The sequence below is a fragment of the Fusarium redolens genome (assembly GCF_020744475.1).
Source record: "Fusarium redolens strain MPI-CAGE-AT-0023 chromosome Unknown BKA55scaffold_16, whole genome shotgun sequence".
Classification (NCBI taxonomy): domain Eukaryota; kingdom Fungi; phylum Ascomycota; class Sordariomycetes; order Hypocreales; family Nectriaceae; genus Fusarium; species Fusarium redolens.
In genome coordinates this window covers 63,312-91,043 of record NW_025763679.1, presented here as the reverse complement: position 1 = coordinate 91,043, position 27,732 = coordinate 63,312, and the positions used below count along the sequence as shown (strand labels likewise).

The 27,732-nt window shown below is 47.7% G+C and overlaps 12 protein-coding genes and 4 non-coding genes across 16 annotated transcripts; 6 read left to right on the top strand and 10 right to left on the bottom strand.

The window, feature by feature from the left end:
* Positions 1 to 1,001: 1,001 nt before the first annotated feature.
* Positions 1,002 to 1,777, top strand: BKA55DRAFT_694347 (uncharacterized protein; the record flags this gene model as incomplete). The annotated part of the gene is made up of 2 exons (XM_046200028.1): positions 1,002 to 1,269; positions 1,323 to 1,777. 2 exons carry the CDS (start codon positions 1,002 to 1,004, stop codon positions 1,775 to 1,777), a joined length of 723 nt encoding a protein of 240 aa, XP_046044858.1.
* Positions 1,778 to 1,899: 122 nt separating this feature from the next.
* Positions 1,900 to 2,749, bottom strand: BKA55DRAFT_578451 (uncharacterized protein). Its single transcript, XM_046193711.1, has 2 exons — positions 2,210 to 2,749; positions 1,900 to 2,158 (listed from the first exon to the last, which is right to left on the bottom strand). The coding sequence occupies exons 1-2, from the start codon at positions 2,454 to 2,456 to the stop codon at positions 2,049 to 2,051; spliced, it is 357 nt and encodes a 118-aa protein (XP_046044857.1). The 5' UTR covers positions 2,457 to 2,749; the 3' UTR covers positions 1,900 to 2,048.
* Positions 2,750 to 3,730: 981 nt separating this feature from the next.
* BKA55DRAFT_597274 (Alpha/Beta hydrolase protein) lies at positions 3,731 to 5,523 on the bottom strand (the record flags this gene model as incomplete). Its single annotated transcript, XM_046196054.1, has 4 exons — positions 3,731 to 3,868; positions 3,920 to 4,985; positions 5,035 to 5,076; positions 5,126 to 5,523. 4 exons carry the CDS (start codon positions 5,521 to 5,523, stop codon positions 3,731 to 3,733), a joined length of 1,644 nt encoding a protein of 547 aa, XP_046044856.1.
* Positions 5,524 to 6,248: 725 nt separating this feature from the next.
* Positions 6,249 to 6,348, bottom strand: BKA55DRAFT_t242. Its single transcript has one exon. It is a non-coding gene; the product is annotated as a tRNA-Phe (tRNA).
* Positions 6,349 to 6,420: 72 nt separating this feature from the next.
* On the bottom strand, positions 6,421 to 7,295 carry BKA55DRAFT_578445 (uncharacterized protein). Its single transcript, XM_046193710.1, has one exon. It carries the CDS (start codon positions 7,081 to 7,083, stop codon positions 6,727 to 6,729), a length of 357 nt encoding a protein of 118 aa, XP_046044855.1. The 5' UTR covers positions 7,084 to 7,295; the 3' UTR covers positions 6,421 to 6,726.
* Positions 7,296 to 9,977: 2,682 nt separating this feature from the next.
* On the top strand, positions 9,978 to 11,628 carry BKA55DRAFT_694343 (cytochrome P450; the record flags this gene model as incomplete). Its single annotated transcript, XM_046200027.1, has 4 exons — positions 9,978 to 10,025; positions 10,077 to 10,169; positions 10,221 to 10,647; positions 10,703 to 11,628. 4 exons carry the CDS (start codon positions 9,978 to 9,980, stop codon positions 11,626 to 11,628), a joined length of 1,494 nt encoding a protein of 497 aa, XP_046044854.1.
* A 501-nt stretch (positions 11,629 to 12,129) lies between these two features.
* On the bottom strand, positions 12,130 to 14,726 carry BKA55DRAFT_578440 (FAD dependent oxidoreductase-domain-containing protein). Its single transcript, XM_046193709.1, has 2 exons — positions 14,434 to 14,726; positions 12,130 to 13,872 (listed from the first exon to the last, which is right to left on the bottom strand). Exons 1-2 carry the CDS (start codon positions 14,558 to 14,560, stop codon positions 12,185 to 12,187), a joined length of 1,815 nt encoding a protein of 604 aa, XP_046044853.1. The 5' UTR covers positions 14,561 to 14,726; the 3' UTR covers positions 12,130 to 12,184.
* A 2,594-nt stretch (positions 14,727 to 17,320) lies between these two features.
* BKA55DRAFT_543369 (uncharacterized protein) lies at positions 17,321 to 18,493 on the bottom strand (the record flags this gene model as incomplete). The annotated part of the gene is made up of 2 exons (XM_046190587.1): positions 17,321 to 18,343; positions 18,398 to 18,493. 2 exons carry the CDS (start codon positions 18,491 to 18,493, stop codon positions 17,321 to 17,323), a joined length of 1,119 nt encoding a protein of 372 aa, XP_046044852.1.
* A 1,015-nt stretch (positions 18,494 to 19,508) lies between these two features.
* On the bottom strand, positions 19,509 to 19,598 carry BKA55DRAFT_t241. Its single transcript has one exon. It is a non-coding gene; the product is annotated as a tRNA-Ala (tRNA).
* Positions 19,599 to 19,933: 335 nt separating this feature from the next.
* BKA55DRAFT_130338 (uncharacterized protein) lies at positions 19,934 to 20,870 on the top strand. Its single transcript, XM_046184831.1, has 5 exons — positions 19,934 to 20,070; positions 20,121 to 20,138; positions 20,197 to 20,469; positions 20,528 to 20,640; positions 20,689 to 20,870. Exons 1-4 carry the CDS (start codon positions 20,014 to 20,016, stop codon positions 20,552 to 20,554), a joined length of 375 nt encoding a protein of 124 aa, XP_046044851.1. The 5' UTR covers positions 19,934 to 20,013; the 3' UTR covers positions 20,555 to 20,640; positions 20,689 to 20,870.
* On the top strand, positions 20,709 to 21,891 carry BKA55DRAFT_130381 (uncharacterized protein). The gene is made up of 3 exons (XM_046184832.1): positions 20,709 to 20,841; positions 20,894 to 21,209; positions 21,267 to 21,891. The coding sequence occupies exons 1-3, from the start codon at positions 20,815 to 20,817 to the stop codon at positions 21,779 to 21,781; spliced, it is 858 nt and encodes a 285-aa protein (XP_046044850.1). The 5' UTR covers positions 20,709 to 20,814; the 3' UTR covers positions 21,782 to 21,891.
* On the bottom strand, positions 21,858 to 22,827 carry BKA55DRAFT_543367 (uncharacterized protein; the record flags this gene model as incomplete). Its single annotated transcript, XM_046190586.1, has 2 exons — positions 21,858 to 22,491; positions 22,541 to 22,827. The coding sequence occupies 2 exons, from the start codon at positions 22,825 to 22,827 to the stop codon at positions 21,858 to 21,860; spliced, it is 921 nt and encodes a 306-aa protein (XP_046044849.1).
* An 887-nt stretch (positions 22,828 to 23,714) lies between these two features.
* On the top strand, positions 23,715 to 24,380 carry BKA55DRAFT_543366 (2'-5' RNA ligase superfamily-domain-containing protein; the record flags this gene model as incomplete). The annotated part of the gene is made up of 1 exon (XM_046190585.1): positions 23,715 to 24,380. The coding sequence occupies one exon, from the start codon at positions 23,715 to 23,717 to the stop codon at positions 24,378 to 24,380; it is 666 nt and encodes a 221-aa protein (XP_046044848.1).
* A 197-nt stretch (positions 24,381 to 24,577) lies between these two features.
* Positions 24,578 to 24,676, bottom strand: BKA55DRAFT_t240. The gene has a single exon. It is a non-coding gene; the product is annotated as a tRNA-Ser (tRNA).
* A 654-nt stretch (positions 24,677 to 25,330) lies between these two features.
* Positions 25,331 to 25,402, bottom strand: BKA55DRAFT_t239. The gene has a single exon. It is a non-coding gene; the product is annotated as a tRNA-Asp (tRNA).
* An 846-nt stretch (positions 25,403 to 26,248) lies between these two features.
* Positions 26,249 to 26,848, top strand: BKA55DRAFT_597268 (uncharacterized protein; the record flags this gene model as incomplete). Its single annotated transcript, XM_046196053.1, has 1 exon — positions 26,249 to 26,848. One exon carries the CDS (start codon positions 26,249 to 26,251, stop codon positions 26,846 to 26,848), a length of 600 nt encoding a protein of 199 aa, XP_046044847.1.
* Between the last annotated feature and the right edge of the window lie 884 nt (positions 26,849 to 27,732).

Sequence of the window (27,732 nt, the reverse complement as noted above, 5' to 3'; positions counted from 1 at the left end):
TAGCATGACCCGATCTGGAATCATGATGAGCCGCACGGCAATACACCAACGCATACAATTCCCATACTCCACAGTAATCTAATATGCTTATTTGAAAGATGTCATATGCTCTTCCACTTCGGACAGCTACCGAGCTATCATAGGATTTAATTCTAAAAAAAATTAAAAAGTTAAAAAATTAAAAAAAAAAAAAGGGAAAAGGAGGTCTGATAAAATGAAAACAAGATTGAAATGAGCGAAGATTCGCTATCTATTGCGATGGTCCTCTTTACAGGGCGCTTTCTTCATGGGCGCTCAAATCTGCCCTCAGCATACGGGTGTAATTAAACGAAACGGATGGTGGATCGGCGTTGCATTGGCGAGTGCTATTCCGAAGATCCCGCGTCATAACATTTTTATTGACACTTACCATCTCAAGCTAATGGCAGTCAATTGAGATTAGTAGTTGTCCCTGGAAGTCTTTAAAAACTTCCATACGTTGGGTTTGCTAAAGGATTCGCTCAATATTCAGTCACAGCTCATAGGAGAAGCTCTCCCCAACTCTCAAGATCCCTGCACCTCGACCTGAGCGATGACACGCCAGAGTGTCATCGACGTCATCCTTCCAGCAACACAAAACGACGATCTCTGGCGGAATCCAACGTTTTGTTTATTGCGATCGACTCGGCAGTTGGCGATGTTTCATCGCTCCACCATCGCGTGTTTCAACACCAACCGTCAAGCCAAACACAGCAGCGATGAACCATTCCCCCAGTCCATCCCAACTGTCGGTTTCACCCGATGTGCAAAACGGCTTGAAGATCTAACTTTCGCTTATGCCGTGTAGTATAGTCTCCTATCAAGGGTCATCATCTATGGCTCAAGATGTATATAAGAAATTCCCAAAGTCAATCGGTTTTGGACATTCACCCAACCATCCACTCTCACTTCTCAACCCAGTCACTCTTTTTTAAGCAAAATCTCACCAAGTCACTCTTTATTCACTTACGTTTTTATTCATCATGAAGTTCAGTCTTTTCTCTCTCGCTGCTCTGGCCGCTTCGGCTATGGCTGCTCCTGCTGCTCACGTTGCTGCTCGTCAGGTTCCAGCTGTCCCAGCTGTTGCTCCTAACGGTGCTATCAGCCAGGTTGAGAGTATCGCTACCTCCGAAACTGTCACCAAGACAGTTACGAAGAAAATCACTGCTGTCAATGTTTCCAACACCGGAGGTGTTGTCAAGGTTCTCACCATTGCTGTTGAGCAGGTCAAGAGCCAGACCAGCACTATCAGTAAGTCATTCACTACTAAGTTACTGCGCACAGATGACTAACAGCTTCTGCAGAGGAGGTCATCACCAAGGTCAAGTCCAATGCTGTCTCCAAGACTGCCGCCATCAAGGTCGTCACCCAGGAGGTCCACTCCCTCAACGTGCTCCTCACTGCCGTTGTCAACCAGCTCAAGGATGTCGTCAGCATTGACATCAACATCCCCGACGTCAAGGTCATTCTCGGTCTCGTCATCAAGCTTCTCCACGAGCTCGTCAGTGTCGCCAAGGAGGTCTTGAGCATCCTTGGTCTTGACAACGTTATCGGCAGCGCCTTTGAGCTCCTCTTCCAAACCGTCGCCACTCTCCTCGGCCTCGTCACCCAGCTCATCGGCGACATCGTTCCCGGCCTCGTTGACATCCTCTCCAACATCCTCGACACCCTTTCGGGCACTCCCCTTGGACCTATTATCCAGCCCGTCTCCAACATCTTCGATGGCCTCACTGGCTACCTCACCCAGGGTACTTCCTAAGCGATACGTTCAAGATATGAGACCAGGGTATGCCGGATATGCCCCTTAGAAGACAAGACAAGCATAGAGGGAGTTTAGACAGTGGATCTGGTTCAAATCACGCATAATCTTAGTTAATTCAATGCTGTATATTAATTCATACGACCTCTTTGCCAAAGGAATGTCCATAACTCCGTCTTATGCTGCCATCATCGTCTTAACAACCATTAGTCCATTATCATCTCTTGGCCATTAATGCATCATCATGTCTTAACTCGTGACTCGTGACAGCTCAGTTGCAAACAGTCTTGTAGCTGCTGAAGTGAGAAGAAGTCTCGCGGCACTGGTCATCCTTGACAGTCTTCTGTCCACGCTTGCAGTTGCTGTCTGTGAAGAGGAGAACTATGCATAGGTTAGTAAGTGTTGTATTTGTATGGGTGAGGTAGTTCTTACGCTTGCATCCCTTGGCGTGCTCATACTGGCTGACCGATTTGACCTTGTCGGTGAACTTGAAGCATTTATTGAGCTCGTCGCGATGCGTGGTCAATTCGCCGAGGTTTCCGCTGTTGTTGTCACCTCCGCAGTCTTTTGAGCTCCAAACGCGGGCAGAAATAACGTTGAAGGGAAGATCCTTAGAGGCAGGCTCAGCAGCGACGCCCATGGCGAGAGCAGCAGTAGCGACAATGGTAGCGAAATGCATGCTGGTGGTTGAAATGTGAAGTGTGTAGTGCGGGGTGATGGATGGCTGTTGAGTGATGATGAGAGTTTGGTCTATTGCGGGAATGGAGTTGACTTTAAATACAATTGAGATAGTCGACGCAACTTTGCATTTTACTAACTAAATTATGGGCCAAGAGAGAAGATCACTACGTCAAGTCTGTGGCTGTAAGTGTCTGATGCTTCTGGAAGTACAGTACAGCTGAGAATTGAAGCCCAATACAGAACCAGCCGCGATACGAGCTGCACTGTCAGCACTAGCAATACAGCAGTGTGAGCCCACTACAGCTCGTATCCTTTTCACCACACGGCCAAACCGATCAAGCAAACGCTTTTTCCAATCATTTTCACAGAGAATTAACTCCGCTGCTATCAGAGTCGATCAGTGGAACTTGAGAAATATGCAGCAGGTATCATGTGTCGGGGACGGACTGTGCCGTGTCAACGCACCATGGCCCTATTGGGACGCTCCATGTGATGCTTGTGATGTCAAATACGAACAATGACTGTAACCCTCTCGAAGATCTCTCTCACTTCACAGCACAACAAGGCAATGCAAATCTCGTGTATGTATCAAACCTCAGCATTTAGAGTATCCAAAAGTCCTATGCTTATTCACCTATGACGCGGCCATTTCCATGCCTCCCAATTGATCGCATCGATACCTAAATTTAGTCGCGGCTAAAAACTCCGACCCCACGCCGAGATACTTACATCATCCTCCCCCGCATTTCCCGCCGATAATCCGGTTATGATGGAATCTCACGATACTTGTGATACGGAAGCCGGTTCATCCGCTGATTCTGCTTCTACGCGTCACATCGTCAAACACGAAGCGTATGCAATGCAACATAGACCAAAGTTCTCGAAAGTTGGTCACGCTTCTGTTCGGGTATCACAATCTTGTCTGCCTTGATCCATAAGGTTCTGGAACTCCGCTTATTCATATAGCCATGTTTGGATAAGCATACGAACTGAACTTGGTGGTTTATTTTTAACCTTACTCTTTTGTTGACGACGGAATCACAACATCCTCCGCCGACTCCGTTTTGAATGGATTTTGTGTCTCGTCTGCTTGCAGGGTTATCAAATGGCACAGACAAGGGCGGCCGATGATGCACTAGCGGTATGCCGTTCTCACTGTTGTTCTGGGAATAGACAATTTTAATACATGGGGTATAGTAATACAAAAGTCTTACAACCGCATCCACATCGTCACCCATTTCTGCAGCAGTTTTGTGGACCAAGCTAACCATTTTATGCGTTGGGGAGAGCGACCTTGAAAGCTGGCATGTTGGGCTTGCACCTCGTACCAACATCTGGAAGAGTGCCGTCAACAAAGTAAGCAGCAATAGCCTCAAGAGTGCAGTTAGAAGCATGCGATGTGACTCCATGCTGTAAAATGTTAGCTTAAGATCCGGTCGAAACGACACAAAGAAGACTTACACCAACTCCCTCATTGATCAATAGTCGACTCTCTCTAAAACGAGAAGACACTTGCCAAGCATGGTTAAGGGAAGTGACAGGATCGTTTGCGTTGTTGACAACGAGAACTGGGAAGCTCGTGTTGACGTTTCGAAGTGTGTTAGTATCAACGCCCTCAGCAGCGTCGAACTTCCAAGCAGCGCAGGCGACATAGTCAGCAGCGATGGCATCTCCGAAGGAGCTTCCAGCCAGGTGAGCTTGGTACATAGAGTAAAGGTCCTCGGGGTTGTTGACACGGAACGAAGACTCGGAGCAAGCAATGCCCTGGAATGCGTTGGTACCAAGGTTCCACTCAGATGTATCCTCCTTGTAGATACTAAGAGCCTTCTTGTAGTCTCCCTCGAAAGCGTAAGAGAGAATCTCCACGACGGAGGGATAATTGAAAGGGCTTGACAGCAAGTTCATAATACCATACTTCAACTGCTTCAAGATAGAGTTGCCGGCGTAGGGGTAGTCCTTGGATGAAAGACCATCAGGCAGAGTCTTCAGATCCTTCAACTTCTGAAAGGTCTGGACCGTAGCATCTCTCAAGTCCTCAACAGTAGTGCTGCTACCAGAGTAGTTCGCCAGTTTGCAATACTTAGTACCAAGCTCAACGCACTCGGTGAATAAATGCACAAGAGACTTCTCAGCGTCATGCGGTCCACCAACACCAGTTGACGTGAGGTAGGCATCAGCCAAAGAGTTCGAGTCAAGAAGAAGACGCCCAATGCGATCAGGGAACATAGCAGCTGCGACTTGGCCGAGGATCGTTCCGTAAGAAATGCCCCAGAAGCGAAGCTTGCCGTCTTCACCGAGAGCATCAACGATCTTCATCATGTCACGAGCAGTGAAAGCTGTGCTGAGGAAGCGGCCGTGCTCCTGCTGAGTTTCGTAGCAGGACTCGGCGATCGCTTGCATGATTTGCCAGCCCTCGTTCTTCACGTACTCCCAGAGATCTGCCTGAGGAAGAGGTTGTAGGCTGCGACGGGTGAGCTCAGCTGAAGCATTCTTGCCACAGGCAAAGGGGATGGTTCGGCCAACGCCTCTGCGCGGTATTAGTGTAGCTCATGAAAGTAGCCTAGTGAGAAGCATACCGAGGGTCAAATGAGATGATGTTGTGATGGCCGCCCATGATGCTAGAAACCGTGTCAGAATACCCTCGATAACACGCCGTAGAATACTTACTCGCGGAAGTCCTGTCCAAGATAAGCGAGAGTCTCGATACCAGAAATTCCCGGACCGCCGGGATTCCAGAGAACGCTGCCCTTGAAGGGTTCCTTGGTAGCATTGTAACGAATCAATTGAAGCTCAACCGTCTTATCCGACTTTTTATCCGTATAATCAAGCGGAACTTCAATAGTCGCACAATCTCCAGCCTTCAACAGCTCCTTAGCAGCATCAGGGAGATCAAGCTTACAAGGCTCCCACTTCAACGACGACTCTGCACGGGCGACCAACGAATCAGCATCGTTTGACGCGGTTGCAAGGCGCGACGCGCCGAGGAGGAGAGGACCCAAAAGAGACTTCATCTTTGCGCCAACGCGTTTCGACTGACTGATAAGAGGAGTTTGAACAAAGTCCATGAGTACGCAGTGCACGGTTGGGAAATCTCAGCGTGATATAAAGTGATGTGAAGTGGAGGCTGCAGGGATGCAGATCCCGGCGGACGGAGACGGAGACGGAGGCGGAAGTATCCGTCGATCATGACCCTTGAGATTTAATTTAACGATTTGATCCTTTTGATAATCAATCGGCTTTTGTCATGTCATCATCGGGCGATACCGAGAAACAAGGTCTTGATCACGCTGTGCAACGCTGACAACCCATTTCTACACAGAGTCACTAACGGCTGGAGGCGTAGAAAGACAATTGACAAAAGAAGCAAACGACAGTTGTTCATTTAGGCACTCGCGAACCAACAACAATCGTTAGTCGAATCTGATAAGGCTCGGCACATCGTCGAACCTGTCAGCAGAGAAAAATGAAGCAGAAGGATCTCTTGGCGTAAGCAAGGCTCCAACAGCCTATCCACTGAGCACGTTGAATTGTCACATTATGTACACAAAGAAATGACAAATGCCGCGGTCTTTTGCTGATTGTCAAATGGGGTTATAGCCTCAAGTAAGCAAACTGTCAGCACGGCTTACCATGAGGACATCCAGGTACCACGTGTCTTAACATCATCGCCACTGCATAGCTACTTGAGTAGCCAGGTCTCCAAAGTACGAAAAATAAACTGGCAACACGTGAGTAGGCGCCTGTGAGATGTCGCAAAGAACTAAAAAAAAAAAAAAAAAAAGGAATGTCTTGCGGTTTGTGTGGATCGAACACACGACCTTCAGATATCGTTTGATATTGATTGAAGTTTTTACTTCAGTCTGACGCTCTCCCAACTGAGCTAAACCCGCTGACTAATGACTGGTGAGACATGAAGCTCGAAAGTATAGCTATCAAAGTAAGATTTGCTGTGTCCCAAGTTAGTTGCTGTTCTTCAACCTGAGGATCCTAGTGTTGCCATGGCGGTTTTCTAATTAAGTTGCCATTGCCTTGATGCAGTCCAACGGTAAGCTAAATCTATAGTATCGGGCCCCTTCAGAAAACTCAATTCAACGCTGCCAACCTTGAAGTTTGTATAAACCTTATCAATATCTCGCAGGGCAGAAATGTCGTCGTGTATTTAAACATAATGATTCCTCTTCCCTTTAAAGATTACCAAGGTACTCCTGACTCCAGAATACCCATATATCCACTGTTCCACGATTGCAAGCCGTCGCAGTCCCTTGTGCCTATGTCTCGAAGTACAAGTCGTAATGTTTCCTGCACCCCGGGTTGAAGCCGGCATCACATCCGGGGCATCGATTGCCGCTCCCAAGATACTCTGCGATGGTAAGTTCAAGGCGACAATTCCCGCACAAGACTCCCAACTCCTGCTGCTCTGATTTGGGCCAGACTTGATTGGGGTGTCCCGCTAACTCTTCATGACAGCTGATACAGCCGTAGTACTCCATGCAGCATTTGTGCCGAATGGCAATAATGTCAAGATCTGAAGACCAGTGGCGGCACTGAAGTTTTGGGCTGATGTTCACTCCATAAACAATTAGCGATCTTTGCGCCACGGATATTGTCGGTTCGTGTTGCGGCATTTAGAGAGATGCGACCGATGTGAATCTTGTCGGAAACGACGGTGTAGAGGTTAAATAATAGACGCGGGTCATGGACAGGACAGTGTTCTCGTCCAACCGAATTTAAAGGTACCGACGAAGAGTCAACGTTGGGCGGTAGTGAGACAGATAACCGAAGTTTGCAAGTCGTTGAGAAGAGCCATTGGTGTTTAGGAGTTGTTAGTGTGGAGATAAGAAGCGGTACAGTCACAACTACAATTATGCCTTTATCTTATAGGCCACTATTTTTGGCCTAACAGCGGCCCGTTGGTGTAGCCGAGGGTACGACCGCTCGAAGTATTCATCAAAGCGAACAAAGAGGTTTTCAATATACCGAGAACATGTTAATAGAAATAGCAAGGAACATAACGATGTTCACGGACTTATTCAAAGAAATACACACAGTTTAGGCATGCCCCTAGGACATTGACCCCAAGCATTGCCTGAGGAATAAAGGACCTCCTGGTTGATCTAATAGTCCTCATGATATCCAAGACAAAGACCTTGCCATGGCAATGCAATCCTAAACAACTGCTTAAAATGTTCAGAGTTGCCCATTACAAGTCTCGCAACATCGAAAGAAAGAGAAGCTGCACAGAAACAAGCTCAACTTACAATGCTCGCAACCCATCACCAACCAAAGACCACCTCATTCAACATGTTTATACCGATATTCATTCTTGGCTTCATATCCATCAATATCCACAACTACCTCAGCACTCCCAACCTGTCATGCGATAGTGTGTGCATGGAACGAAGTCGCCCACCGATCCAAGAATTCAACGAATGGGCACCAAAACTTGACGAGATCAAAACTGATATTCTGAGTATTGCACATGAGTCAAACGATAAAGAGACATCGCGGGCTCTTGAAGGAATCTATATACCTGTAGATATCGCTACCAACCTTCAGCGGGAAAATCAGCAGCTGGGAAAAGATACTAATTACGAGTTCGACGACGAGAAACTTTTACAAATCATGAAGCATACCGGGTCGCTTCCTGCCAGCGATACAAGCTACCCTGACAATCCTTCTTTATGGACTCGGATGACCGTCCCATCCAAAGAGAGCCACTTATTCGTCCGCACGCATAAATTGCTCGGGCGCTTGCAGGAGCTACAAGAGCCCCGAAAGACATCTGGGCCAAGGTCAGCGGTGAGTTTCGTCAAGACCTCAGCAAGATCACCTATAGTATATGCTATGCTTCCGCACAAGTTGAAGATCTTGCGCGAGAAGCCATTGGCAAACCGATGTTGCGACGATTACAAGAGGTAAGTGTTGCCACATACGTGCTTTGCCAAGAGAGTCGTAGCGATGCTCAAAGACTCAACGAGCTTGTCGATCAACTTGGCGCTCGGTTATCACTTGTTGAAACAGCGATACACAAGGCCAACGGTCTTCTTAACATTGTTTCGCAGAAGAATGTGGTGACAGAGCTATGGAAGTACTTGCTGGCCAAAAGTGTGATGACAGAGGCAGAACTTGACAACTACGAGGCCGAAATGACAATGATTGGACGGGCCGCGATCAAGATGTTGGATGGGGGATTTGTTCTACCAAAGCCGGCCTCATTGTGAAGTTGAACTTGGTTGGCCACGGCGGAATGGCTGAAGACTTCCGCGATCCAATCGCGTATCGCTTCAGAGGTGATTTCTTGATCCTGCCAATGACTTTGCGACAAGGTGCGGGGGTACAATATAGTGGTGGTATTGGGTATTATCACGGAGGAAAATAACCGGAAAAGTTTCCATTTATCGTAGCAATTGCACCTATCGTCTAACTTACATTCAACAATGTGAACATGCATGTAAGAACCAACCATCCATTGCGGACTACCTGTTTCCTCATACCCGAAAAGAACGAATACAAGCGAATCAAGCCGATATGCATGTGACTTGATAAGATACGTCATTGGGTATTGCTAATATGTGAGAGTAAAAGCAGCTTGCGCTTTCACTATCTCGCAGGCGCCTTGATAGCCTATCAGAGCATGTGCCAAGCTCTGTTGGTGGGAGACATCGCAATAATCGCCCAGTTGAGTGTTCAGCTCGTAGGCAATGATACGCAAACAATCCACATTATGCAACAACAGACGAGGCTTTTGCTCGAATGGGTAAAACATGCATGGAGTTGATGTTATCGGTATTGAGGAGCCAACAGTTTCATTTGCATGCGCTACGATTATCGGTGAAGTGTATTTGCTTATGAATAGGGAACGTGCATGAAACCATTGCGAATAATGCTAACCCCGCAGATATGAGGCGACTGTGTTGCTTCTTTTGGGCGACGAGAGTGGATATTGGAGGGTGAGCAGTTTCCACGCGCTTGATGGCGAGGGATGACTGGCAGCGGCATAGGATGAACGAACAAAACAGTACTATAACGAATGTATCTCCTTGATGCGCAGGATTTTGAGCTCGAATCGGCGTTCAATTGTCTTAATGAGCGCTGAGAGTCTTAAGCTTCAACTGTTGAACTCCTATAAACCTTCACCGTTGCCTTCACCGCACCATAAGATGACCGAGTTCAATAAACTTGTCCATCTTGTTGGGATACATCAGAGTCACGGTTCTGGGTCATATTAGAGTCCTTAAGCTTGGTAATGATTACAACGCTTCCTTGATGGCTAGTCGGGAGTCGAAAACGCATCACTGATCGTTACACAAAGACCGTTGGTGGAACATGATCACGCCGCATAATGCGTGGTTGCACCCTATATGCACTGAGAGCCACACAGGGTGATCATCTTCAACAGCAAATATGGACGCCACATTGCTGGGGTTATAACCAGTATATATGGTCGATGCAACTCTCTTTACGACATCAGTTGACCAACTTCACTCTCGTCCAGCCAAGTAATTCTAAACCAACAATCATGCTGAACCTCTCAGTTTCCCACGGCCTCATCTTCTTTGGCGCTACTGTACGTAAACTATTACCATCCGTCTAGCACTCCCTTGAACTAATATTACAGTTTGCGTCGTGGATCATTGGCATTGTAATCTACAGGTTGTACTTCCATCCTCTCGCCAAGTTCCCGGGACCCAAGATAGCAGCATGCAGTGAGGTAAAGTCCTTCATCCACCCCTCTTCCCTTCACAGCTAAGACCTTGAACAGTTTTGGTTCATACGCAGTTGGGCCAGTGGGTACTACATTCATTATATCGGTGACCTGCACCGAAAGTACGGCGATGTTGTCCGAACTGCCTCCAACGAACTCAGCTTTAGGTCTCCGGTCGCACTCAGGGACATTTATAATCATGTCTCCAAAGATAGACCTACGTTCTTGAAGAGCGACACCTTCTACACTGTTGATCCCTCTGTCACTCGCCCCGATATTGTGTTCACTAGAGATCCTCAAGATCATCGGCTGCAGCGAAGATCTCTCGCTCATGCATTCAGTGCCAAGGCCCTGAGGGACAATGAAGAGACTGTGCAGTTCCATGTGAATCTACTGCTTGAACGACTTGGTCAGAATGCAGGGCCTGGTACAGGTGGAGTGAACATGTCGGAGGTCTTCAACTGGCTGACCTTCGACGTCATTGGTAAGTCACCTCATCTGCATCCGTCCTCACCAAGGAGACTGATCAATATCACAAGGCGATTTGACATTCGGCGAATCATTCGACTCACTGAACCAGTGGAGGCCCAGTGAATGGGTGACCTGGCTTCTCGGATTCATCTCTTCACTGACCCTTCTCCCGTTCATCAACCGCTTCAAGATCCCAATGGCCCTACTCATGTATCTGATGCCAAGTGATCTCAAGAAAAGGGTAGAAAGTCATAACAGACATACAACTGAGAAGATCAAGAGAAGGATCGAGATGGGAAACACGCGCGACCGTGAAGACTTCTTTGCCTATATCCTCAGAAAAGAGCACGCTAGCCTGGACCTTGTTCATTTGCGTGAGCAGGCAAAGGTTCTCATGATCGCAGGGTCTGAAACGACTGCAAACTTGCTCGCTGCTACTACATATTATCTTCTGAAGAACCCTGACAAGTTGGCCAACCTTCAAGCTGAAGTGCGCTCCACGTTTTCTTCAAGAGACGGCATTACGGGAGATGCAGTAGCTCATCTTCCATATCTGAATGGCGTCATTGAGGAAGGCCTTCGCATCTTCCCTCCAGTTCCCTTTGGTCCCCCGCGCGTCTGCACCGGAGCCACAATCGACGGACAGTACGTTCCCAAAGGTGTTGTTGTATCAGTCGATGGCTTTGCCACTACGCATGATGAACGAAACTTCACTCGGCCAGATGAGTTTCTCCCAGAACGATGGATTGGCGAGGGCTTTGGAGATCGAAAAGAGGCTAGTAAACCCTTTTCACTTGGCCCTCGAGGTTGTCTGGGTATCAACCTTGCATACATGGAAGCGAGGATCGCAATGGCCTCGCTGGTTTGGAAGTTCGATTGGGAGCTTATTAACCAGGATCTTGACTGGCTCGCCGATGTCAAGTTGCATCTGCTTTGGGAGAAGCCGAAGCTCATGGTTCGGTTCCATCCACGAGATGAAGTCGCAACTACTTGAGAGGAAGTACTCCCAACCTGGATTTTAATTAATACCCAATGCCGTGAGGTACTAATGAAAACTTTTGGGCGATACACTGATTCCATAAACTCCTTCCAATCTTCTTAAGCAGCGATATGGGAGAATGAACAACTTGCGCAGGTTATGCACCTGGACGATTACGTTTTATGTATTTCACAACTCTAGTGCAGTTTAAATAGTTTAGTACTTTGACTGCTCCGACTGAGACGTCCGTCCCAATGCTAAATTAGTTCGTCTGCCATTCTTTGCGGCGCACTACTTTCAGCTGATCGGTGATTGTACGAACTTCGGACCATGGAAGGGAAATTTCTTATCGTCAGAGGCGTGTTTAGACTTGGTAGCCTCAACCATTGTCGATGATTCTTGATCTGTCATCGAGGCGATATGCTCTTTACCATTGCGTAGAGGCTTGAGACTTATGGCCACCTCCCCCCTCATTCTTGAACACATACAGGTCACGTATAGAAATGAGAAAAAGATGTATGATCGTATTACAAAACTTAATTATGCAAAAATGGTATCAAAACTCGCTAGTCTATGAAAGCACAGCCTTATCGGCCTTGAGTCTCGCAATCACCGTGGACATATCCACGTCCTGAATATTCACGCCCTGGTCAATGGCAAGGCACGCTGCAGTCGCAGCACCCTGACCCATGACCATGTATGTAGGCTCCATACGGATAGCAGAGTAAGCGATGTGTGTAGCGCTCATTGTGACAGGGTTTAGGAAGTTGGTCGCGTCGCTTGGCTTAGGGAGAAGAGCCTGAAGAGGAATGTTGAAGGGACCGGGAGTAGCAATGTGGACTTTGCCCTCGTCGCGGATCTCTCCGTTGTAGACGATTCGCTCAACCTGGTGAACATCCAGGGAGTAAGCACCCATGCCGATGCTGTGGTTTGGTCGGGATGGGGGGGTTTGGATGTCGCTTTGGCGCATGGTGTAGACACCGTCCATGCGACGTCCCTCTCGGATGTAGATCTCATAAGGCCAGTTGCCATTCTTGGTGTATTCGTCCTTGGCATATCCCCATTCATTGACTCTATCACGCAAAGACTTGGGAATGCGGGGATGGTTGGCCATTGCCCAGAAGAAACCCTGAGTGTAAGATTTGTGCAGAAGGTAGATCTTTCTACGCTGGTCATAAGACCAAAGAGCGTAGTTGCCATCATCGTCGTAGTTAGCACCAATCATATCAGTGCTGACCTGACTCTGAGCATTGGAGTCAGTCTTGATGTTGGGCATGAGCTGTGAGGTGAACGGAGTTCCTGTGTATCCAGACTCGTAGTAACGGAAGAGGAGCTCATAACGAGACTCAACGTAGTCGGCGGGCTTTGTGAAGGGGATTCTGTTGTTTGTCTGCTTGGTGAGAGTCATGCGGAAGTTGTAAGATTGTAGACGATAATCATCGCCCCTGCCCTTGATGGAAACAGCATCCTTGACAACCCGGCCGACACCCTCGATGAGGCCACTGCTTGAATCACCCTTCTTCTTCCAAGGGTCAACCTTTGAGAGTTGATCAGAACCGCCGGGGCGGAAACCAGCGACATCTTCATTGTAGTCGCTGGTGCTCTCACGTCCTGTTCGATAGGAGATGCCAGCGGCCTCCATAAGATCACCTTCGTAGCTAGCGTCGATGAACATCTTTCCCTGGAAGACACTTCCCTTGGTCGTTCTGAAAGAGGTGATTTGACCATTCTTCTTGGTAACACCGCTGCTGGATCGGTCAATGGGCTGGCTGCGGAAGATGGGAACCTTTCCATCTTTCATCCACTTCTCAAGAATGGACTCAGCAACCTTGGGTTCGAAAGTCCATTGAACCTTCTTACTCTCGTCGATAGCAGGACCGGGCTGAGCTCCAATCTTTCGTCCAAGATATCCCGAGCGCGTCTCCTGTGTCCACGCGCTGCTCTTCTGGTAGTAGGTATAGACCTTGCCGTAAAACTCTCTGGCAATGCCACCAATAGAGCTTCCCTTCTTGGAGTCTGTCCATCCAAGACCCGATGATGTCAGGCCACCCAGCGTATTACCGGGGAAGACAATAGCAACACTCTTCTTCATGCGCTTGGTCTGTACAGCTGCTGCTATCGCAGCGACAGTGTTGCCGTAGATGACGACATCATACTGGACGTCTGCTCTTTCGGATGGTGCCGCTGAAGCAGATGTCATGAGGTACGACACCATGAAAATGGTGAAGATGAGAATGAGGAGACGATTCCTCAGTAAAGCTGCCATTTTGGTTAACAAGCGCATATGACCTTGCAGCTTGAAGGTGAAGAAGAGAGTGAAGAGGTAAAGGAGGAGAAAGAAAACAAGGTATTAAGGTAAAATGAGTGGCGTATAAGTTTGATGGCCGTAGAGGGCGTCCACGACCAAACAAGGGAAAGATTCAGATGCCAATGGCTTTATGAGCAGTCGCAGTGACATGAGGTAGCGGGCCAGGGGTTTGAGTAGTCTAATCTTGAGCACAGAATAAGGTAGCGGCATCTCGTATTTCTAGGAAAATAAAAGAGGCCAATTTGGGGACCAACAGATTTAACCTCCGGGGTCTAGACCATAACAGTCTGATGGTCACATTCTAACCAAGACAGCTCTCGCCGTATTACGGCATGCCAGAGGAACAAAAAGAAAAGGCTAGACCTTGGGAAAGGCATATTGTGCAGTGTGAGCGTGGACTGGATAACAAGGGAGAATTGGGCTGTGCAGTTGTAATTCTTGGCCCCTCCCTTACCTCCAAACTATTGGCAACACTATCGACACTGGACAAAAAAAAACGACACTCAACTTACAGTGGCCGAGAAGCTTGAATGGGTGCGCCCAGGCAGTCGAGGGTCTGTATGTCTGAGCTTCTAAATCGAGGTCATACCCTGTAAATTGCCATTCGCGCAACCTTCGTATAAACGACGGAACAGGCATTGTGTGGCTGCCAACCAAGATAGGAAAAGACCGAGACCTTCCAGACTCTCACTCAAAGCCAAGCATTCGCTTATTATTTCGTGAGCAGAGAAAAAAGAGAGTGCAGTGTTGAAGATTTTCTGCCCTTGTTAGAAATGGGGTTAGTTATGAACCCTTGATTAGCGTCATGGTTCAGGGGTTGTCATGCAGAGAAGAGGGGGGGAACGGGTTCCGGACTTTCAACTGTTGCGTAGCGCTATTTTTCTGCGATTTTAGTGCACCCAGTGAACTACGGTTACGGCTAAGGTGCCGTTTTGGCGCTGTTGGATCTGAACTCTGATGCGATTTTACAAGGGTCAATCCTAGTACGTACCCCAAAAACCTCGTAAAACTCAAGGGCCTCATTTTACTTGCATCTTTTCTGCAAACAAGGGAGATTCATGAATTATCATTTAATCAACGGCATCTCCGTTCATGTCTTTCTCTCTGATGACGAGCTAGAACTGTTGGCTCTAGGTGGATCATCATTCAATAGTCTCGCTTTCTCACCATTCACCTCCGTGGCTATCATATCACTAATGTACAAATGTCGATCGCTTAGCTACAACATCAGGTCAGGCAACTTCATGATCTCATCTTCGACAATCTCGACCTGGACCTGGCCGCCCTGGCCCTGTCCCTGAAAGCTATGGTCAGCTCACAGACCCTCCTCCTCTGTCGCGGCAGCCTCGGCACCTGAATGTCACCCAGCTGTGATTGTCACTGCTCAATCGATAGCCTTCAGGTTGACCAATTACAGGGCATTTAGCGCCAAATAGCGCTCTTTTGGTGCAGCTGGGTGTGGTTCAGGCTAACGTAATAGAGGCCGATGGCGCGCACGCGCTCAATATCATATCATCACTCTCGCAGCGGCTGCTCTTACGAAACGCCACGTTTTGGTCGCTCAAATTACAAAATCGTGATGAAATGAGCATGCGATTTTCAATTGTGGATGTGTCGATCAACGCCGCAAACGTTGATCACAACGTCCTCTTCACTTAAACTTTTGTCTATTGACACCGACTCTTCTTGGCAATTGTTCAGCCGCAGCAGTCTTGCACAAAAACCGCACAAGGCTAGCTGTACTCTTTGTCGTCTGCATGTTCAATTGTTCGAGGCCAGTCTTTTGCGCTGGCTTATCAAATAGCCTGATTTCACCTCCCCTGATAGGCCAATGCCCTTTTTGACGTGTACAAATTTGGGTGGCCAATTGGAGAAACCATCACACTTTTACCAGGATTTAGAGCTTGTATTGGCCCCATTCCAGATCCGGCCAAGACCCTCAGGGTGCTTTTGCTCCTGGGAATCTGCACCTGCAAGGCACAGTCTTCAGGGTCGAGATTCCTGGCCGAAAGTGATCGGAGACTCGGTGTAACTATCCTGCGGGTACGGATAAGCTCGACAGGGCCAGCGGACAATAAACCTCCAGATACGAGTTTGCGTCTTGGCGTTGTAAGCTTAAACTGCTTTACCACTTAAACTTGCAGGTCGAGGTCACCTGCTTTTAACACGTCATGCTTAGCTTGTGTGATAAGAACAAGGGAATCATTCGATGCCTGTTATGTAGCATTGTAGGCAGACGGTCCCTTTGTGCATGTCGAGATAAGGTACAAGCGAACTGGCCGAAGCGAATCTGCCAAGAATGATACATCAGCAGATGGATTCACAGCCCTACGCTCCCCAACATTCGGCTGTTTCCTATTACAGTAACATACGTCAGTCGCTTCTACTGTAACCGGAGCATTGTTGCACTGCCATCACCTGCTCCGGAAAGTCAGCACGGCTCAATTCTCCAAAAGCCTTCCTGTTGACAACCATGTGGGAGTCTAAGACGTGGCTGTGTAGTGAAACAACCTCATATCCGTATTCCCAATGACGATTAGGTTAATGGCCTTCGTATATGCATCCTAACGGGTGGCTGAATAAGGTTAAAAATGTTACGCTAGCGGTCTCAGTTCGTAAAGGGCTATATCTTGTTCACCTGAACAACCACTTAATAAGGTAGTCAGACTCAAATTACAAAGATGCAATCAGCCTGTTCGTAAAGGCTCGGTACTACCTCGTTTAAGCAAGCGTCAGGTTATGTCTTCCTTGGTGTCTCTCATCGTGAGTCTAGGGGACTTATGAGGATCCCTGCTGACATATGACTCGATGCATCCAACTTGATGAATTTGGTATATCAACGATTTCAGCTTGATCCAATAACAATAAATGACTGCAAAGAACCTATATTATGACTTTGCAATGAGAGTGATGCCTGTTAAGAACATTAGCATCCACCAAGATTTCCATCAGTGAAGATATGATAGCTTCCATTACATTAGACAAGACCCTAGTAGTGTTATCCTGCTAAGTATTTTCCTAACAATAATTTAACTAGAATAGTTCCATGGCAAGTTTTAGTACGTATAATCGTTTGTATTTAGATTGAGAACATTATTATCTGGAGCCAAACTCAGGGGAGGCAACTACGCACATTCATTGTTCCTCAAATTAGCATTGATAACTGAGAGGCACAATTTGTCTAACACTTTTTTCATGTTTTTATTGTTTTTCTAGAATTTCATCTGCAATTCATGCCATGTATACTGCCCGCAGTATAGCCACTTTCTTCCTTCAATGGACTGCATGTCTTATTGATCATCTCGCCGAGAGTCGCTTCAGACTATCAAAACCCAATCCCAACAGAATCTCAAAAAGGAAAAAAAGAAAAAGGCAATCAATAGAGTAGAAAATCACCAATCACTGTAAGCCTTCGGTGAGTGGCACAACAAAATACCAGTATGGGCCAGGCCAATACGCGGTCCCTGGTGACATCTTCGCAATGAAATGGATCTGACCACCAGGTCGCATAACGTCCTTGAAGAGGTAAAGATAGTTGAGCGTTTGGACACCTACGTCAGATATGAATGTAGACTTATCCTCGAGATAGGAAATCCAAGATTCCTCCCCTTCTTTTCCATTTGGATTCTGGAAATCATATCTTGCCAGGCATGGGACACCTAGGAGTATCAGTGTCTTCAGATTCAGGTGACGCGCCATCTTCTTGGTCTGAAGCCCCAGTTGGACTGAATTGCCCTTATCCACGGTCCCAGTCATATCAAGACAAAGTGTTTCGAGATTCGTGAGTAGTTCCCACTTAGGGCACAACGCAGCGCCCATGATATTAAGTCGATAGCCTCTCAGCCATTTGCTCCATTTGTTTTCGTCTGTTGCGGTTACTAGACCACTTTTGAGCTCTTTAAGGATTTCCGATAGATCGCTCGGAGTGAAGCTTTTGCATCGTATCATAAGATGTTTGATCTTCTCGCATGCCAGCTTTTCATCGTCAGGGCGCAGGCGGTGAGTCAGCGCGGTTTGGTTCATAGTTATGCCGGCGAGATCTCGAACTTGCTCACCATCAATCACAATTGGGATTGTCTCGATGAAACGCCTGTCCAGAAAGGCATATCCAGCATAGCGGAAGTTGAGAAGCTTGTAGGGGTGATAGTAAGGTGGAAGTGCATTTTTATCCAAGTTTAGAAGGTACTCGACGATGTTTTCATCCAGACCAAGGTCAGCTACTACCGTACGCTTGGTGAAATGACTATTCTGGAGCTCAACTGAATAATCGTCCAGAGGGTCAAATGGGAGAGCGGGTGTGTCTGATGCTTGGATCACTCCCGCGACGCAGCGATGCTGCATCGGAAGAACCTCTAGCTTTCCACGGGTGAATGTGCCGTCTTCCTTCCTATCACCACGGGTGTAGATGACCGTGGTATGTTCCTGGAAGCCGTCGCACAGCAGATGGCCTTTCGAAAGATGGTTGACTAGACATACCGGGGCCTCTTCAGACTCTTCGATAATGCGAAGGGTGAGCTCCGGTGGGAGAAGGGGGACGGTTCGACGTGGAGTGTCGCCTGCGAGTTGAGACATGATGAATTACTGGATAAGTTGCTGTTGCTAGTCTGGTGGCGGAAATCTCAGGACCTAAGATTTGGTTAGGGTGGAAATGTTCTAATATGGAGGGGGAAGCTGGACGCCAGTGGAGTACTAATAGATTGGCCAGGTGTAGTGTCAGTAGACTGCTGGATAGTGCAGGAGTAGATAGACAGAATTCTGATGGTTGATGGGCAGAAGACTTACTTATAGAGGAAAATTACTAGTTACTTGCAGGATACCGTTCTCTACTTCACATAGGATCCACAGTGGTGATGTTTGAGTGAGGCGTTGTTCGGCTTGACAACCTGATGAGCGAATGTCGTGACTGAGCGGAAGTTGAGATGAACATACCCTCAACAAAGACATCTGCCAGCACATACGACCATACCCACTGTTGAGAATTCGGGATCCCGTCCGCTCTCCCATAGACAAGCCAGTGAGGGGCGGACTAGTAGTTGGGTCGGTGATGACCAGCGAATACCCGCTGTTGTATGTTTTTTGTTCTTGCGGAAAGATTGAACACGCATAAGGTCTTAATATTTTTGCTGATGTGAAAGTTTACACCAAAGCCTGCTAGAATGGAAGAAAGCTTGTTCGACCAGTTGCCACTGCAACCGGATGTTCGAGGCATGATTCATGAGAAGTAAAGGAAGCCATGCATTGTAACTGGTTGACAATAGTTATTCCTTAAGACAGGCTAGACCAGGCGCGCCTTATTATAGCGGCTGTACAGACGCGAAATCTTATTGCACTTGTTGAGCATGTAATAGTGTTCATTGACATGTTGCTGTTTCTTGGTCGCGATCACTTCAGCCCCCAACGAGGCTTTACATAAGTATACAGCTCTAGATGGAGATGATCCAGACCTTCTGACGGGTGACTTTATTTGACTTAGATTATGAGCTATTTTCATCAGGATAAACTGTATGCTCTCTTGCTTTGGCGTTAGTGCGAGATGTCAAAAAAGTGCAAAAAACAAGGTATAATGGCGGGATTAAACCGCCTAAGATGGACGAACAGGGAATCGAACCCTGGACCACTCCCAGATTATTCGGATGAATTATGCTAAGGGAGTATTATACCACTAAACCATTCGCCCGAAGGATATACTGTCAAGCTGTTATTGAGGCCCAACAAGGAAGCGCGAGCAGATAGTTGACAGCCTCTCCTAGCTGAACAGTGCCTGTATCTAAGCCCGCGATCATCTTGAGCTGTGAACGGTTGAGGGTAAGGCACTGACCCATGCCGAAAAAACAGTTCAGTGGCCCCACAAGCTCGTCTCATATTCACTTTCATGAATACAGCTGTGATTGTCAATAGATAAGAGTCCAAAATGAGTAGGTGGAGATTGCTGAAGGAGCCACGTGATTCTCAGGCAGCAGTGGCTATCCTTAGATGTCTCTCTGCTGACATCCGTTATCTTGTCAGCAATCGCTTTGTAATGCCTACTGGCAACTTATGTCCAGTTAAAGATGCACGGATATCTTTAATTCTTCCGGACTACTACTTGTAAAATGGTCAACTATGGCGTCTCTCGCGCGTGCGAGACATGCAAAAAGCGGCGTAAAAAGGTGCCTTGATTTGACCTTCATCAAGGCAAGCTTGCTAATTATATTGACAGTGCGATGAGGGTCGTCCAGTGAGTACCAAATGGTCATAGCCTGTGGCCCTTGCAGACTTAACACTGGGTTGAACAGGCCTGCCTTCGCTGCGTAAAGTCTCGCAGGCGATGTCCTGGCTATAAAGACGACACCTCACTGTTGTTTCGACACTATCAGCCTTCAATTCCGCCACTGGAGCGTTGGCATCCTAGTACTGACTTTATACTCGAGTCAAGGGCGCTTGATGTCTTTCTTGATAATTTAGTTGTGCGATCCCGAGATCGGAGTTATTCGCGTGGTTTTCTCGATGGCATGCACTACCTTTTTGCTACGTCTGCTCCGACATCAACTTTGATCAGTGCCGCCAAGGTTGTCATTCTGTCATCATTGGCCATTCGATATCGCCGAGACTCGCTAATGAGATTAGTTCGAAGGCATTATGGGCAGCTATTAGTTAACTATACTGCAACTTTGTCGCAGCAAACTGCGAGTTCATCTGTAGAGCATTTCTTCACTGCGGTACTGTTGGGTCTATACGAGGTTAGCTTCCTACCAAGTGTCCGATGGCTGTTCGTTAACTTGTGTTAGCTTGTAGCAAGCGACAATGCTTCTCCTACCAAGCATCTTGTTCATGTTCAAGGGCTGGCTTCTATCTTGGGGAAGGGCATTACATATGCATCATCCGAATCGAAAGTGAGCATTTACTCGCCCGGCATGCGTCTCGTCACAAAAGGCGTAATGGTAAGTATCTTATGAGTCTCATGGATGGGCCAATCCTTACAGAAGCACTTAGACTCATCAACAAGGCACTGGAATTTTGTGCCCTCCCCTTGACGATACCCATCGTCGGTCTCTTGACAACATTATCATCAAGATGTCACCTCTGACAAGCCGAGCGGAGCAGCTACTCGCCCATCCCTATCCTCCCGTGTTGGAACTATTGGAGCTGCAACAAGACTTATTGGCAATTGATGATGAGATTACGTATTGGGCCTATGACCGACCCTCTAGCTGGAGTCCAGAACTCGTCGGTGAAGTCTGGACGGATCCGGCAATATCAGAGGAAGCCAAGTTCTATTGTGTCGGCCCCGTTGAGAAATACTTCGATAGTAAGCTGAAACCCTGACTGCATTGAAGTGAGTTTGTAGCTGATTTTTGCTCCTCAGTGTACGTTGCAACCGCATGGAACTCATGGCGTTCAATCCATGTCATCTATCTTGACCACCTCATACATGTTTCAAATGCCCTCGGACAGGGTGAGCTTACTCCTTTATACAAAGAACGGATCGACGATCTAGCTGTTGGTGTTAAGGCGTCTATTCCCTTCCACCTGTCTCACGACGTTGAGAACTACATCCAGCAAGCAAATTCTGGGACTCCCCTTTTTCAATCAGACCGGTTGGTAGGAGGTCTGTTACTTCTTCATCCCCTGTATGCCCTTGCCAGGTGTACAATTGTGGATGGAGCAACCAGAAAGTACATGTCCGATACTCTGAGATGGATTGGAGATGAGATGGGAATCCGACATGCGACCATTCTTGCTGATGGTCTTCAGCCTGATACGCATGGACCTTCTGCGATGCAGAGCTCCAAAATCTCGTTTCTTGATGCACTTGATGGGCATTTCCTGATCACTGCGAGCATGATGTTGGAGCCTCGGCCGGTCACAAGTGCCGCTTGAGATGAAGTGTCTCAGTGGTACTCTGCAGAAGAGGTCTGCAGAGTCTAACAAAAGGACTGATGTATTCGCCTATAAACTATAGAATTGATGAGAAACGCAGCATTCCTTTACTTGCAACATGGTCATGTCCATCACGGTCCGTGCTGAGACTCACATCCTCCCAACTGCTAGCAAGCTCAAGTTGTTCCTTGCACTTCTGCTCTGTCAACCGCAGTGCGTCACTTCCAAGAATGACTCTCACCGGCTCTGGCCTTCCAGCACTGACACCCTCGAGCTTGACACAGTCCACTATGCGCTCCGACAACTTGTTGATATCACCTGGCATATTCGGTGCAATATCCGAAATGAATACGTCCATCAACTCCGCAAACCCGGGGTTGTACGCATCTATAGCGGGCTTGTACTTCCCGAATCCTTCGACTGAACCTTCACGAGGTTGGCCAAGCTGAGACGGGAAACCGCCAGGCTCGAAGATGATGCAGCGAATGTTGAAGCGGCGTACCTCTTTGGATAGGCCTTCGACAAAGGCGCCAAGGGCAGCTTTTGAAGCAGCGTAGTGGCTCAAGAAGGGCAGAGGGCCCCAGCCTACGCCGGCTCCGATGAAAGCGACAGTTCCGCTCTGTCGAGCCCTGAAGGATGGTAGGATAGCTTGAGTAACATGTAACGTTCCAAAGAGGTTGACATCAAAGATGTTACGAACAAAGTCGTCGCTGCCAAACTATCAATATCTATCATCCAATGCTAGGCTAGGTAACTTACTCTGCCTCCTCAATACTCTTAGGTGCTGAGATGCCTGCGTTGTTCAAGAGAACATCGATATGTCCCCAAACATCCCAGGCTTTCTTTACTTGCTCATCTATCTCAGCTCGAGGCGCAGTAACATCAAGATCGAGAAGAAACACGTCCTCAGACTGCAAATGCTTGAGACGTTCTGTTGCCCCTCGTCCCGTGGCGATAACCTTATCACCTCTCGCGGTGAGGTTCTGCACCACTGCGGCACCGAGACCCGAAGTAGTGGCTGTTACTAGCCAGACTAATTGAGGCATGTTGGCTGGCTTCTGGAAGAAGCTTCGTACAACGCAGATAGCCATAAATGATACTACTTATACTCCAAGCAGACTAACAAGCATCGTCACCGCTCAGCTCGCCATTCAGTACCTGTCCAGCCAAAAGTTCGTCCTTCTTCGGCAAGTGCATTCATGCTATTCAGCCCTGGAGCCCATAAGATGGATCTTAGTCCCGTCCACAAAACCCATATCGCTTGTTCATTGGGTAAGTTGCGATAATTATCAGAACAGCGCAAAGCTAGCTTGTTTCGGACAAAGCGAATCTCTGCTTCCAGACGCTATTATCTGACAAGCATGATTCAAAAATAACTCAACCTATCATTGGCGGGTTGAATGACGACATTCTCATGATTGCGACCTTCTGTGTTCATCCTGAACGGCACGGCTTTTGAGTCCTTGCATATAGACCCTGCCAGCAAGAGCCTTGAACAACGAGCATCGAAACACACTATTGGAAGAGCTGACTGATCTATCCAATTGAGCTAGAGGCCCTAATCCACGCCATTGGCAATCTGCAGGTCACTACATGCACTGAGTAACAAGCAATTGGTTTGAGAAAGCAACACTTTTAATCATGCAGACCATCCATGATGCCGTGATACCTACTCATTTGGCCTCGAAGCCAATCCCCTAATAAGAAGTATAGTATTCTCCTGCGTCATGGAGATCTGCCAAAGATACGAAGACGACACGGAACGCGCTAGGTATCCCAGATTAGGGTCGTTGACGTCAACACCTCATACCAAGACTTCCACTTGTTGAATTTTCATCTTATTATCTATTTGAACAGAGCTTCTCGAATACTTTCCAAGAAAATGAGATCATCTCGAATTTCTTGCACTCTAAGAAGCCTTGATCGGCCCGCAATGACTGTCACAACAGTTCCTTCAACGCATCCCATTGCAAGACGCGGCCCGCTTTCACAGGCAAGCACAGCAGAGTTACACCAGTCCAGCGACCTCCAATACCAACGTCGCGAAGCTCACATTCCCAAAGGGTCAAATGAGGAGGAACAGCACTACATCCTGACACTTCTTACCGACAAGCGACACCATGATGAAATGACAGCGCTGCGAAGACAATGGTTTCCTTCGCGACTGCTCAAGGTTGATGCGCATATCACCCTGTTCCACGCGCTACCTGGCTCAAAACTGTCAGAAGTCAAGGCAGATATCACGAATGTCGCAGCTCGAACAGCGAGGTTCCCAATTGCTGTTGGTAATCAGGACGTTTACGAAATGGGAAAAGGCGTTGGCATCCAGCTCTATGCTGGTCAGAAGAGGGCATTGAGCATACGCAGTGAATTGAGGGGCAAGTGGGAGCCATTTCTCAGCGACCAAGATAGACGAGAGAAATGGAGAGGCCACTACACCGTTATGAACAAGCAGGATGACAAGGAAGAGGTGCAGAAGTGTCTGGAGTACTTGAAGGATGGGCATATAGATAGCAAAGGAACTGTAGAAGGATTGAGTCTTTGGTTGTATGATAGAGGCTGGTGGCAGGAAAACGAGGTCTTCAAATTCTCTGGATAACAATAAAGATAGACTTTAGAATGTAGAATTCAATCGAGGTTTAATGAGAGTGACAGTTGAATCGTCAACGTTTCGGCATCACGGAAGCGACAAGGGCGAAGACGGCATAACCACGACATCACGAAAACGCGAAAATATGTGCAGTTTGTTTGTACCGAGCAAAAGAGTAAGAGGATGAGACAAAAACAAAAAGAAATCGACAACGGCAGGATTCGAACCTACGCGTGCGAACACAATGCCTATGATGTCTCAGAAGAGATAGCAGGGCATCGCCTTAACCACTCGGCCACGTTGTCTTGGTGGGGATCTCGAATTTTGGGCTTATATACGCGACCAAAGCATCAAACCGACAATCTAGAAACTTCATGCAGCAACCTCCCCTGCTTAGCATTTCGCAAAAGTCGCGTCCCCAAGGTAGGGTTCAAACTGATTCGTCGACCGGTTAAAGAGTATAAACTCATCGTTTACCGCCGGGCGACCGTTTAGCTTTGGCTCTGAGACAAAACAACTTGCAGAGAAAATGGTGCCAATTCAAGGAAGCTCAGAGAGACAAAAAGAATAAATGAGCGAAATGGCAAAGAGATATGAAATTGTTCTGCAACAAGGAAAGAACTAGGAGTCTGAGAAAATAAGGTTACAGCAGAGCATCAAACAAACCCAAACCTCATTCGAGGGACAATACTCTGATGTTGCCGTAAACCAGAATTGCCATTACAGGGTAGCGAGGCAAACAGCCAAGGTCAAAAAAATTCTTCAGGTCCAAGCTTATCAGATAAGAGCAGAAGTGGCGTGAGGCAGTGAAGTTTATCTGTTAGCATAAAACATCCATACCCGAGTTTCGTTTCAACTCGAGATGATGGCATTCCAGTTCACAATGCGACTAAAAAAGAGGTCAATTGATCCGAGCAGAGGAAAAAAAGATGAGTGCCTGTATTCACAGGCGGCTGGAACTCTCCCGCCGGGAATTGAACCCGGGTCTCAAGCGTGACAAGCTTGCATACTGACCACTATACTACGGAAGATGATGGCTGTGAGCATCCACTGTAGCGGAGTTCGATGTCACGTGGAGTCTTAATGATGATTATGAAGGCTAGCTAGAGTTTGCAGGTCTTGTTTACTGTGGACATGGTCGACGCCTTCCATGAACTTTGTTTTGTTTGCCAAGCCTCAAGTGCGGGCTGTATCTATGTTGTGTCAACATTGATGAGCACGTTGGAAGAAATGACTCGATCTTAACGAGCGATGCGTCATGCAACTGGGTCGTCTAGAATTGCCGGATGAACTTGGACCACGGAATATTATGGTTGATTGCCGTGTTTTGTCCATCGGGCCATCAAATTACAAAGTTCACCAGCCTTTTAATTGATGTAACTCTGCGGGGTTTCGCTGTTTCATACCTGCAGCTTGACGTGAGCTCACATCTCAGCTCACTGCTGTAAACCCTCACATTCATTCAGCCATTGTTTATTGTTGCACAAGGCTATGCCCTCAAGACCCAAAATAGCGACCAATATTGGAATATTGTACGTGCTATGCATGACGCAGCCTCCCCCGACCGCCTAATTATTGAAAGGTCCCCATTTTTGGGCCTCTTGGTGCGCTGTTACTGCATCGTACGCATAAACACACAAACCTCCGCCACTGATTTGCGATTCGCTGTAGTTGCACCCGATCCCTGCTTGTGCCACCAATCAGCAGCACTGATCAACAGGACCAATTCTTGGCTTTGGGATTGAGATGCACGGTTGATCATCATCTCGGAGGTTGGGATTTGGTTCATAAATATGCTTAATTCTTCCCACCGGTTCTGAACTCTACATTCCAGAGCCACCTCAACTCCAATAGTCTCTTACTTGGATACCTGCACAATGCCTTTTCTCGCCAACACATTCGCTGCGCTGACTTGCCTTTTGGCTGTCTCGAGCGCTGTACCTACAGCACTACCCCGCGCAAGTGGAAACTGCCCCTCCACTGGAAAAACAACCCGCCAGGAGCCATCAGCCCTGTACAGCGTATTCCCCGGCTCGCCCGACGTCGCGAAAAAGTCCGTCGGCTTCAACGTCGCTACGTACAACAACGCATCCCAGATCGAGCAGCTCCTCGTCTTCACGGGTATTCCCGCCGAGGCGAAGAAGTGCACTCTTCGTTGGGCGCAGGGCGAGCAGCCCGAGCGCCTCTTCATCGTCAAGGGTGGAGATGCCTTGACTGAGTTCAAGCAGCTTTCTGGCTTCCCCGGCAAGGCCGTTACGTATAACACCGCGAAGGAGTTTGACACTGCTGGGGAGTCTGTCGGTGCTGCTGATTTCACCAACTGGGATGACTTGCCTGCGCAGACCCATATCGTTGGTAACATTGACTGCGAGAGCACCGTCTACCTCAAGGCTGCGCTGCGAAACCCCAACGGCAACACAAAGGTGTTCCTTGAGCAGAGCGACAAGAATGGTGTGTACATCGAGTACAGCTGCTAAACTGCTCATTGTATTGGATTGGAGACATTATGAACATTTCACTTCTCAATAATACTTTAGGGATACATGGTTTTGTCTGCGTGGGAATTGGACTACGGATATTGGGCAGGGAGAGATTAGACGACGGCTCACTGAAGCCTACGACAAGTTACGACACACAAACTCGATGAGATAGACTTAATCCATTGGAAAGACTCAAATATCAACAAAACTTTACCTAACCAGTGGCTCGCTGATACCAACGATCGCCCATTGTGACAAGGAACATGGTCAGCGTGTCGCTTCAGGCGTAACAGCAGAACGCGCTGGTCTACCAGTGATCGATGTCAATACGTCCCAAAAAACCGTTGAACCACGACAATCTATTGCATTACTGATTGAGCCGCGACATGGCCGGTTTGTCGCTTCATCACAAGCTTCCAGCAAGTGTCGCTCTGGTTCACAGGGCCAAGATCAATTCTCCAGCTTTGGAGGGGCGCGGATGCCGGCCAAGCCCGTCGCATCGGACAAGATTTCAGCTACCATTTCTGGACCATTTCCATTCAACAAGTACCAATTGACTGAGCCAAACTACCAATTCTCGAGTCAAAGCTCCCATTTGACCTCACTTTGCTTTTGCTCTATTTTCAGCGTGGGCGGAATTGACCATGGATCATACGATGTTCCAATTGAGTCAGTGAAAAGTAAGCGTTACCCAATTAGGCCCCGAGGCAACATTCACTCACCCAGAATTGTCGACATTGCAACACTGCCAAAGTCTCAACTCTCACTCTGACTAGATATTGGACCCTTTAGCTCCTCCATCGTAAGTTATTCCCTCTTGTCAGTCGCAGCCATTGGCGAAATACCCAATTACAACCTCCTTTTACCCCCGGTTAAACCCA

Excerpts from the sequence above, each read along its gene's own strand:
- BKA55DRAFT_578451 (XM_046193711.1), bottom strand. The coding sequence starts at position 2,456 with ATGCATTTCGCTACCATTGTCGCTACTGCTGCTCTCGCCATGGGCGTC. Across the intron at positions 2,159-2,209 it reads GCACGCCAAGGGATGCAAGC|TTCTCCTCTTCACAGACAGC; the intron begins GTAAGAACTACC and ends ACCTATGCATAG.
- BKA55DRAFT_578445 (XM_046193710.1), bottom strand. The coding sequence starts at position 7,083 with ATGCCGCAACACGAACCGACAATATCCGTGGCGCAAAGATCGCTAATT.
- BKA55DRAFT_578440 (XM_046193709.1), bottom strand. The coding sequence starts at position 14,560 with ATGCCTGTTCCGTCGTTTATACGAAGGTTGCGCGAATGGCAATTTACA. Across the intron at positions 13,873-14,433 it reads ATTCAAGCTTCTCGGCCACT|CTTTACTGAGGAATCGTCTC; the intron begins GTAAGTTGAGTG and ends CCAAAATGGCAG.
- BKA55DRAFT_130338 (XM_046184831.1), top strand. The coding sequence starts at position 20,014 with ATGGTCAACTATGGCGTCTCTCGCGCGTGCGAGACATGCAAAAAGCGG. Across the intron at positions 20,470-20,527 it reads CTTTGATCAGTGCCGCCAAG|TTCGAAGGCATTATGGGCAG; the intron begins GTTGTCATTCTG and ends TAATGAGATTAG.
- BKA55DRAFT_130381 (XM_046184832.1), top strand. The coding sequence starts at position 20,815 with ATGCGTCTCGTCACAAAAGGCGTAATG. Across the intron at positions 20,842-20,893 it reads TCGTCACAAAAGGCGTAATG|ACTCATCAACAAGGCACTGG; the intron begins GTAAGTATCTTA and ends AGAAGCACTTAG. Across the intron at positions 21,210-21,266 it reads CGTTGAGAAATACTTCGATA|TGTACGTTGCAACCGCATGG; the intron begins GTAAGCTGAAAC and ends TTTGCTCCTCAG.